The sequence below is a fragment of the Terrapene carolina genome, unplaced genomic scaffold (genome assembly GCF_002925995.2).
Source record: "Terrapene carolina triunguis isolate 2854851 unplaced genomic scaffold, T_m_triunguis-2.0 Scaffold212, whole genome shotgun sequence".
Classification (NCBI taxonomy): Eukaryota; Metazoa; Chordata; order Testudines; family Emydidae; genus Terrapene; species Terrapene triunguis.
In genome coordinates this window covers 806,697-817,843 of record NW_020664563.1, presented here as the reverse complement: position 1 = coordinate 817,843, position 11,147 = coordinate 806,697, and the positions used below count along the sequence as shown (strand labels likewise).

General features: G+C 56.3%; 1 protein-coding gene across 1 annotated transcript in view; it reads left to right on the top strand.

The window, feature by feature from the left end:
• The window catches only part of OLFML2B (olfactomedin like 2B), a 110,147-nt gene that overhangs the window by 73,556 nt on the left and 25,444 nt on the right, over window positions 1-11,147 (top strand). Inside the window, exon 4 of the mRNA XM_026656107.1 lies at window positions 1,339-1,515. Within this exon, the coding sequence (XP_026511892.1) occupies window positions 1,339-1,515 (177 nt within the window). The remainder of the gene's footprint in view (window positions 1-1,338; window positions 1,516-11,147) is intronic.

The window sequence follows — 11,147 nt, the reverse complement described above, 5'->3', positions numbered from 1 at the left end:
CCCCCCCCCCAGGTCTGGGGGCCCATCTGCTGGCCCCTTGCCAGCCGGCGTCCCGGACGCAGGCCCCGCTCAGCCCGCTGCTGGCCTAGGTGAACAGAACCCCAGGCTGGCAGTGGGCTGACCAGGCTGGCGGCATAAGATCAGCATTTTAATTTAATTTTAAATTAAGCTTCTTAAACATTTTGAAAACCTTGTTTACTTTACATACAATAGTTTAGTTATATAATATAGACTTATAGAGCGAGACCTTCTAAAAAACGTTAAAATGTACTACCGGCACGCGAAACCTTAAATTAAAGTGAATAAATGAAGACTCGGCACACCACTTCTGAAAGGTTGCCTACCCCTGGTCTATGGCCATGCTTGGTAGTAAGGGCTTGAAGTGGGTAGCGATGTGCACACTGGAAGAACAGACTTTAGAACTTATGGCCTCCTGGCTCCCAGCCCAGGGCCTTTTCCCCTAAGACAGTGGTTTTCCACCTGAGGTCCACAGACCCCTGCAGGTCCACAGACTATGTCTAAGATTTCCAAAGCACCTCCATTCAAAATTTCTTAGGGGTCCAGAAATGAAAAAAAGGTTGAAAACCACTGCACTAAGTCAAAGGGCACTTTGAGGGAAAGTCTCAGTCTCTCTCTGTAGAACATCACCCGGCCGGGTGGTGCTGCAGGATGGGTCAGAGGCCTGCCTATAATGATATGCTTTAGCACTAGATGTCTCTGTGCTGTATTAAAAGTTCCAGAAAGGGGAGTGGTCATGGGTGGTGCGTGAACCACTGGCTGGGGGAGGCTAGCCCCCAGCCCCGCCCCTTCCGCCCGCTCCTCCCACTGTGGTCACTGGACCTTGCCCCAGGTTAGCACCCCCAGTCCTGGAGCACTGGGAGGGAACGCAGGCAGGGTGGCCCTACCAGCCCCTGGAGCCAGGCCACAGAGCGGAAGCGGAAGCAGGAGCCCTGGGGGCGGAGCATGGGTGGGACCACGCCTGGCTGTTTGGGGAGGCATAGCCTCCCCAGCCTATGGTACCCGCTGCCCAAGGGAGTGGTCTCTCGGCGAGACTAGAGATGAAAGTGGCTTGTTTTGTCTAGGGCTTCTTGTTCTCTCTATGTGGCCGCTAGTTAAGAACAACAATAGGAAGTCCCCTCTTCTCGCCTCAGAAAGGGGTCCTGAAGAATAATTAGGCAGCAGATCTCTGTCTAGTGAAGGCATTTCTAACTGTCAAGGTGTGCCATTCAGGCTAGCAATAATGCAAGCTCCAAGCACGTTGTGACCAAGGGCCTGAATTTGGAAAGTGCCAGTGGCAGTAAAATCACAGCTCTCTCTTTCTCTCTCTCAATTTCCTAGGAAGTATCCAGAAACCTCACCAGAAAGAACATGGATGCAACAGGGAACGTGGATGCAATTTGGAGTGAGCCAAACACAAGGGACAAGGAAAACTGTTCCAGCAGTATCTCCAACAGCCTCCCTGACATCCGGAGCTCCCTGCAGAGGGATGCTGCAGCTGTGTACACCCACATTGAGGTAAGGCCAGCTGCCTTCTCCTGGCTACACATGGAAGTCCCAGGAGCCCCGTTCCAGTTCAAGAGCACTCAGTGCCACTGGTGCAGGCAATGCTCAGCAGTAGGACTGGCGAAAGGTGTTGAGGGAGAAATGTACTAGAGCTGCAGGGTTATCTCTGAACATCAGGGTTGGAAGTTGGTGGACTTAGGCATCCTCACATGGCAATATGTGATGGGAGTTGCATCCCCTCGTTATTCTGGTGCCTGTAGGTGGCAGGACAGAACAGCTGCTTCCCCACGGAGCCCCCCTCCTCTGCCACCACACACCAGGCATGGCCTTGGCTGGGGCACATCTTGTCCAGGCTTGGGTTCCTTGACTTTTGCATCTCAAGCTCAGGCCTCTCCGTATGGTCAGCCCCCACTCTGCCATGCAGTGTCCCCCTTACAGGCTGGGAAGGAGTCACCAGCAGCTACACACTGCACTGTGGCTTTAGGCCCTAGGGAGAGGAGCAGGCTTGGTGGCTCTGGAGACTTACTGTCATAGAGCAAGACAGGTAGCACTGCAGGCTTCCCCTGCATGTGAGCCTGAGCTCTGACCCGAGGACAGCGGGGTTCCACTTCCATGACTCATTGCGTGCTCGACCTCTGCTCAGACTGAGTCTACTGGAGAGGAGCTGATGAGGCCTCATTGGCATACACATCTGATTTTACCATGAGCACCAAACAGCCTCCAGCTGGTACCTGCCGGTCTGAAGTGGGTTAGCATGGACAGGCTGGCAGGGGCTGGCTCCATCCCTCCCTTCTCTTCCCTGTAGAGCTGTTCTCCCACTCACCCTTGTCAGGACTAACTGGCACAGCTGCTCAGAGCTGTGGGATCAGACCTGTAAGGCACTCGGCAGTGCCATGGGCACCATGACTCGGAGGCATGCGCTGAAGGTGCTTCAGCTGCTAGGCCCAGTAAACACCCAGAGCCATGACTGAGGGGAGTGGGTATTTTACTAGGGCTGGCAGGAAAGGGAAGGGTTGAAAACACCCTGGGTGCCATAGCTTCAGCTGTTACAATTCAAGATAAAACAGTAGAATTCGTGGCTTGGCCCTGGGGACACCCAGCTGAGGGTTCAGGCCCTCTTGTGTCTGGGGTGCCCTCTCCAGTCTCGTCCTTTAGGATAGGCAATCAGGGAACTTGCAGATGCCTCCCCCAGGATCAGCCCATGGCATTTCTCGTCGGGGCCCCTCTAGTTACAACAGCACTTCCTGCACAGTTGGTGCTAGCGGCTGCTCCAGCCAGAGCAACCATTAGACTAGTAGGCCTCGTGTATAATTGAGATGGAATATATGGGCCAAAGGTGTTACTGCACACCAGTCCCTCTCCAGTGTTAAACCAGGTCTGGGTTGGGATACAGAGCCCTCAGCCTGCTCAGTGCCATGGCAAACACTCCACTACACAGCCTTTAAACCTCTTCTTACAGAGAAAGGACAGAAGTAGAACCAGGCAAAGCATTTGCAATGTAGAGTATTAAGTCAGGCTTTCATTGTAACAATTGGCCTTGTCCCTTTCCCTTTAGCTGGAGAGAGCTTTAGAAGGAAAAGCCCCTTGTTGGAGTGTCTCTTAGATGGGATCCAAGATGGTAGGAACTGTCCTTTTGGGGAAGAGAGAAGCAGTTAGCTGCGAGTGGCTGGCACTGCTATTACAGTCTGATCCCACTTAATCCAGGTGGCAGCTGGGATTCATCCACAGCTGGTGGAGGTGGTGATGTCATCTGGGTCCCTCTCTGGCCTGGTCGGGTCAGGACACCTCTCAGGATTAGCACAAAGAAGGGCCAGGCCCAGGAGATGGTGGGGGTGGCTGCCACAATGGTGAAGCTCGCTCCAGTAACCTCTCTCTGGTTTTTGCCCCAAAGGGAGTGGCGGGTGGAACAGCCCATCCCCTCGTTATTCTGTCCACCAATTAGGCCTAATATCAGACACACCAATTTTGGTGTTTTTAACAAGCATAACTTCTTCTGTCCTTGGCTTATATCAACATGGCCTTTTGCATCAGACTAATGCAGTCTCTCTGTCTGGTTCTCTTGCACCTGTTGTGGCAAATTGTCAGCACTACTATGATGGGTCCCATGCTTTCTCTGCTTGTGGGGGTGTTCAGGGCACCATTTCTCACCCCTGATCTGGGGTATTAACTGTCCCACTAGTATCCCAGAGAAGGGGAGTGGAGAGGGAGGGACCCAGGCCCCCCCTCTACTCCGGGTCCCAGTCCAGGGGCCCTAGGGATAACGGCTAACCACTTGAACTAGCGACTCCTTCCCCTGGGCTACTTCCCTCTCCGGCCCTTTAGCTTGTGGGGCTTCCTGCCCTCTCTCTGCTTGGGCAAGGTTTCTCCCAACCCTTTGTGTCTGTGGAGTCCCTCTGCTCTGTACAAGCTGGGTTTCCCTTTACCTAGGGTCTTGGTCTTCTGGCCCACCACAGCACTTTTCCAAACTCTCCTCTGCTTCCCTTCAAACTGCTCTCTGCTCCAGCACCAAACCACTCTGCTTCAACTCCTCCAACTGTCTGATTGAAGCAGGGTTTTTTTTATCAGGTGACTGGCTTCAGGTGCTCTATTTGCCTTAATTGGCTTCAGGTGCTTTAATTAAACTGTAGCAGCCTCTCTTCCCTCTACAGGGAATAAGGCTCTCATCATCCTGGGGCTTACATATCTCTCCTTTCTATCACTCTCCTACTGTCCTCTGGCCATGCTGTATCACACTATTTAGAACATTCTTTATTGAAAATAACTTGACCTACTTTCCATAGTAAATTCCTAAGCAGGCAAAAGTTATAGACCAATTGTCCCAAAAGGCCTGCAGTCATGCCTGGCTACATACCATTGATTCAGCCCCAGGCAAAGGAGACTGCCCCCTTGCTAGGCTGACCCCCAGAGCTTTATCTTCCTTCTGGATCCTGGGGTTCCAAGGCCAGCTGCTGGCTCTGTGTTGTGGAGAGTCCCCTGCAAGCCCCTCTCACTCAGCTCTCTGGCTGCAGGCCCTCTCGGCTCTGTCTCTGCTCTGCACACAGCAGCATCCTGCTGAAGGGCTGCAGTTTGCAGACTGCTCTGCACGCAGCTGCTCCCATCCCTGCCTTGCTCTCAGCTCACCCTGCAGCCCCACAGAGAATCTCCAGCGTTGGCTTCCCACCCTCACCCGGCTCCCCACACAACCCCTCCAGCGCCGGCTTCCCACCCCCACCCGGCTCCCTGCACAACCCCTCCAGTGCCGGCTTCCCACCCCCACCCGGCTCCCCGCACAACCCCTCCAGCTCCGGCTTTCTGCCCCTCCTTGCTCCCCACCCAACTCCTCCAGCACCTACATCCTGTTGCCTTCCTGCTCCCCACCCAACCCCTCCAGCACCTGTTTCCTGCCCCTCCCTGCTCCCCACACAACCCCTCCAGTGCCTGATTCCTGCCCCTCTCTGTACTGTATAATTTTTGGTGGTGCCTGTAACAATGCTGCCTTTGGTGGGACACTTCTGAGAGTGTCAATTCAGGACAAATTGCTCAGAGCAGGGCAGTTACAGCCCAAGGCTGGGGTTCCTTTGCACACCAAGGCAAACCAAACCAGCCAAACAGAGAAGACTTCGGTTTTACCCCACTGGCTAACCACAAGTCACACAAGCAGTTCCCTTAGACACTGCAGTTTCCCAGTATCACCACCAGTGACATTCATTATGGGGATGAATGGTTATGAAAATCAGTACCCCAGTAAAAGGAAAAAGGTTCTCCCGAACCCAAAGGACCAAGCCCCAGACCCAGGTCAATATACAAATCAGATCTTACTCACAAATCATGCTGTTGCCAATCCTTTAGAATCTAAAAACTAAAGGTTTATTCATAAAAGGAAAAAGATATAGATGAGAGCTAGAATTGGTTAAATGGAATCAATTACATAGAGTAATGGCAAAGTTCTTGGTTCAGGCTTGTAACAGTGATGGAATAAGTTGCAGGCTCAAATCAAGTCTCTGGAGTACATCCACAGCTGGGATGGGTCATTCAGTCCTTTGTTCAGAGCTTCAGCTTGTAGCAAAGTCCCTCCAGAGGCAAGAAGCAGGATTGAAGACCAGATGGAGGAGCTGCAGCAGCCTTTTATAGTCTCTTGCCATGTGGCCTTTCTTTCTTTGTTCCAAAGACAAGCTATCCAGCACATGACATGAAAAAACCTCAGAGTTCTGGCCATAGGCATGTCCCTGCATGACTTGCTGAGTCACAAGGTGTATTTGCCTTCTCTCACAGGGTCAGTTGTATAGCTGATGGTCCTTAATGGGCCATCAAACAGGCTAGGCATTGCTGACACCAAATTGTCTGGGGTGTCACGTAGAAGCACAGCATAAGTTTGAAATACAGACAGTATAGAGCCAATGCTTATAACTTTAAATACAAAAATGATACATGCATTCAGATAGCATAATCATAACCAGCAAACCATAACCTTAGACACCTTATTTGACCCCCTTTATACAAGATTTGGTGTCACTACAGACCTTGGTTGCAACAATGATCACAGTTGCCTAAGACTCTTGGAGGGAGTTTGGGTACTGGGTGCGGGCTCTGGGCTGGGGCAGAGGGTTGGGGTGCAAGAGCGAGTGCAGGGTGCAGGCTCTGGGAGGGAGTTTGGGTGAGGGAGGTGGTTTGGGGTGCGGGCTCTGGGCTGGGGCAGGGGGTTGGGGTATGGGAGGTGGTGAGGGGTTCCAGCTCTGGGAGGGAGTTTGGGTGTGCGAGGGGGTGGAGGATGCAGGCTTTTGGAGGGAGTTTGGGTGCGGGGAGCTTGCTCTTTCCTGGGGTTGGGGTGCGGGAGAGGGTGAGGCACTTATATTGGGCAGCTCCTGAAAGCGACCCACGCACCCCTCTCGCAACGGCACCTAGGCGAGGAGCCTGGGGGGTCTCCGCGTGCTGTTGCCCGCAGGCACGCCGCCGCAGCTCCCATTGGCTGCAGTTCCTGGCCAATGGGAGCTGTGGAGTCGGCGCTTGGGGCGGGGGCAGTGCGTGGAGATACACCCCCTCCAGGCAGGGCCGGATTAACTTTTTGTGGGCCTGGCGTCAAACATATTTGTGGGCCCCCCTGGGGAATAATTGTAAAAGGGGCCGGGGGTAAAAGGACAGTGGGGCAGGAGCAAGGGAGGGGTCAGGGGTAAACTGCAAGCGCAGCAGGGCTGGGGAGGGGGTAAACAGGATCCCCCCCACCCCTGCCCACATGGAGCGGGTACCTACCTGGTTCTAGCCCATTCTCTTTGTCTCTCTCTGCACTGAGCTGCCCCTCCTCCCACAGCAGCAGGACAGGTTCTCTTCCAGCCCTCTGGGGTGGGTGTTGGGAGTGGGAAGAGCGGAGGCTAATGTGGTTACTCCTATAACCGGACATTTAGTTTCCAGTCAGCACTGCTAACCGGACGCTCAGGTCCCGTTTTCTACTGGAGTTTCCAGTCTAAAACTGGATACCTGGCAACAGGGCTGCCAGAAAAGCCTGAGGGGGGGAAGGGGCAAGCAATCATTTTTAAAAGTAAGAGGGCTAAGCCTTAAGGGGGGGTGGGGCAAGTGGTGGGTGGCCTAGGGAGTGGAGAGGAGCTAGTGGGCAGGGCCAATGTCTGCTGTACTGCCCAGGTAGGCTGGAGACTGTGGGGATCAGCTGACACAGTATCCAGGGCCGGTGCAAGGATATTTTGCACCCTAGGCGAAACTTCCACCTTGTGCCACCCCGCCCCCCTCTCCAGAGCATCGCTTATTATAAATTTTCAAAAATGAATACAGTGGAGTCACATCTTACACGGGGGTTAGGTTCTAAGGTCAGCACTTAAGAGGAAAATCGCGTATAGTGAAAATTACCATAAACTACAGTATACATAGTATACACTGTCTACACTAGAACAGGGGTCCTCAACTTATGGCATGCGTGCCAAAGGTGGCACGCGAGCTGATTTTCTTTTTTTTTAATGGCAGGCTGCAGGTCCCAGCCACCACTGAGCCTGCTGCTGGCCTGGGGTTCTGTTCACCCAGCTTCCTGCCGGTGACTCCGCTCAGCCTCCTGCCATTCACCCAGGCCGGCAGGAAGCTGAGCAGGGCCGGTGGCCGAGACCCTGACTGGCAGGGGGCCGGCAGCCGGAACCCCAGATCGTCAGCGGGCTGAGCAGGGCCGGCGGCCGGGACCCCAGACCGGCAGCGGGCTGAGCAGCTCAGCCCGCTGCCAGTCTGGGGTTCCATCCGCTGGCTCCTGCCAGCCGGGGTCCCAGCCGCCGGCCCCGCTCAGCCTGCTCAGCCCGCTGCCAGCCGGATCCATTCAGCCTCCTGCCGGCCTGGGTGAACGGAACCCCAGGCCAGCAGTAGGCTGAGCAGGGCCGGTGGCCGGGACCCCAACTGGCAAGGGGCTGGCAGCCAGAACCCCAGACCGGCAGCAGGCTGAGTGTGGCCGGCGGCTGGGACCTCAGCCCGCTGCCAGCTGGGGTCCCAGCCACCGGCTCCGCGCAGCCTCCTGCTGGCCTGGGTGAATGGAACCCCAGGCTGGCGGACGGAACCCTGGGTGAACGGAACCCCAGACCATTCACCCAGGCCGGCAGGAGGCTGAGCGGAGCTGGCTGGGACCCCAGCAGGCTGAGTGGGCTGAGTGGGGCTGGCGGCTGGGACCCCAGCTGGCAGGAGCCGGCCCACTGCTGGCCCTGCTCAGCCCGCTGCCAGCTGAGTGAACAGAACCCCAGGTCGGCAGCAGGCTCAGCGGCAGCCGGGACCCGCAGCCTGCCATTAAAAAAAAAATCGGCTTGCGTGCCGATCGGCTTGCGTAGGTTGAGGACCCCTGTTCTAGTGTATACTGTACTTTATGGTAATTTTCACTATACGCGATTTTCCTCTTACGCGGTGACTTTAGAACCTAACCCCCATGTAAGATGTGACTCCACTGTAGTGTAAAAAAAATTTTGGGGCACTGCTTTTTGGCACCCCCAAATCTTGGCGCCCTAGGCGGTTGTCTAGTTTGCCTAGTGGTTACACCGGCCCTGACAGTATCCCCAGCCCAGGTGACGTGACAGCTAGTGGTGGATTTAGAGTTAGTGGGGCCCCCCAGCCCTGTGCTCAGCTTCATTTTTGGGGCTCCTCCTTGGGACCCAGTCAAGAAAAAGAACATTCTCTCTTATCCCCTCTTGCCCCCCTTTTTCATTCTTTTTTTCTTCATCCTCCTCCCATAAGTAATAGCAAGTAAATGAAAATAAAGTGAGGTACCTTGATTGTTCTTGCAGTCTAATTTATTTTTCCACAGACCACTTGAAAACCACGGAGGGGCCCGACGGACCACTTAACGATCTTTCCAAATATTGTAAAAAAATGTTTGGGTGCGGGGTCTGGCCAGGAGCTAGGGCGAGGGAGGGAGCTCAGGGTTGGGGCAGGAGGTTGGGGTGTGGAGCACTTACCTGGGACAGCTCCTGTTTGGTTCTCAGGATGGGGGTGGGGATGTGGGGGGTGCAGGAGTCAGGGCAGGGGTGGGGGGGGGGGGGAGGGGGGGGTGCAGGGGGCTGGGGAGGTGTGAGGGGGATGCAGGAGTCAGGGCAGGGGATTGGGGAGGTGTGGGTGTAGGGGTCAGGGAAGGGGGCTGGGGATGTGTGAGGGGGTGCTGAGGTGTGAGGGGAGTGCAGGGTCAGGGCAGGGGGCTCAGGGTGTGTGAGGGGGTGCAGGGGGCTGGGTGTGTGTAGGGGGGTGCAGGAGTCAGGGCAGGGGGCTGGATGTGTGTGAGGCAGTGCAGGGGGCTGGGTGTGTGGGGGGTGCAGGAGTCAGGGCAGGGGACTCGGGGTATGTGAGGGGGAGCAGGGGGTGGTGGGGTGCAGGGGTTAGGGAGGGCAGGGGGCTGGGGAGGTGGGCTGGGGTCATGGAGGTGCTCACACAGGGGGCTGGAGAGGCTATGCCCCAATTCCAGCCCCTTCCCCAACGCCTCACCCCTGCCTCTTCTCCTCCTCCTCCTCCTCCTCTCCGGAGCGGCGTGCTGCGGCTCGCTCCTCCCTTGTTTTCCCTCCTGCCAGCAAGGCTGATCCAGCTGACCAGCGGGGGGGGAGAGGGGGGAACATAGCACGCTAGGGAAAGGGGCTGGGGAGAGGCCTCATTCCGCCTCTTCTTCTCCTCCTCCTCCCCGGAGCAGCGTGCTGCGGCTCCCTCCTCCCCCTTCCCCCCTCCTGCTGGCAAGGCTGATCCAGGTGAGGGGGGGGGGGGGGGAAACGTAGCATGCTGGGGAAAGGGGCGGGGCAGGAGCCAGGCTGCAGGCAGAGACTGCTACGAAGCCGCAGCAGCCCGCAGCGTCAAGCTCTGACCCCACAGGAGAGAGTGGGGGGGGGGGCGGAGAAGAGCGCGCCAGGGCCCCTTTCAACCGTGGGCCCGGCGCCATGGTACCAGTGGCGCCATTATAAATCCAGTATTGCCTCCAGGGCCGCAGGGACATGCCGGCCGCTTCCGGGAGTGTTGCGGAGCGAGGGCGGGCAGGAAGCAGCCTTAGCCCCGCTACACTGCCACTGGTGGCGATTATGGCGGCGGCTGGGGCAGCAGGTGGGGCCGGGATACGCTCTGAGGGAGGCGCGTGTGGGCGGCAGGTGGGGCCAGGGGAGGCGCGAGGGGACGGCAGGCGGAGTCGGAGGAGAGACCTGGCCCCAAACATTAGTGGAGCTGGGCCCCCGGGCCCTGAATATTCCTGGAGCATGGGCACCACGGACCCATATACCTTGCCGACTGTGCTCCAGTGCCTGCTTCCTGCACCCTCCCTGCTCCCCACCAAACCCCTTCCACAGCCTGGTTCCTGCCCCCTCGCTGCTTCCCACACCTCTCCAGCGCTTGCTTCCTGCCCCCTCCCAGCTCCTGACACAACCCCTCCAGCACCTGCTTCCTGCTCCTCGCTGCCCCCCACACAACCCCTCCAGTATCTGCTTCCGAACCCTTCCATGCTACCAACATAACCCCTCCAGCACCTGCTGCCTCCCCCCTCCCTGTTCCGCACACAACTCCTTGAGTGCTTGCTTCCTGCCCATTACTGCTCCCCCCACAACCCCTCTAGCGCTTGCTTCCCACCCCCTAGCTCATGGGTAGGCAACCTATTGCACACGTGCCAAAGGTGGCACGCAAGCTGATTTTCAGTGGCACTTACACTGCCTGGGTCCTGGCCACCGGTCTGGGGGGGCTCTGCATTTTAATTTAATTTTAAATGAAGCTTCTTAAATATTTTAAAAACCTTATTTACGTTACATACAACAATAGTTTAGTTATATATTATAGACTTAAAGAAAGAGATCTTCTAAAAACATTAAAATGTATTACTGGCATGTGAAACTTTAAATTAGGGTGAATAAATAAAGACTCGGCACACCACTTCTGAAAGGTTGCTGACCCCTGCCCTAGCTTCTCCCCACAGAGCACCTCCGATGTCTCCTTCCTGCCCCTCCCTGCTCTCCACACAACCCCTACAGCGCCTGCTTCCTTCCCCATCCCTGCTCCCCACACAACCTCTTCAGTGCCCACTTCCTGCCCCTCCCTGCTCCCCAACAACCTCTCCAGAACCTGTTTCTCACCCTCTAGCTGCTCCCCACAGAGCCCCTCCAATGTCTCTGCCCCTCCCTGCTCCCCACGCAACCCTTACAGCGCCTGCTTCCTGCCCCCTCCCTGCTCCCCACACA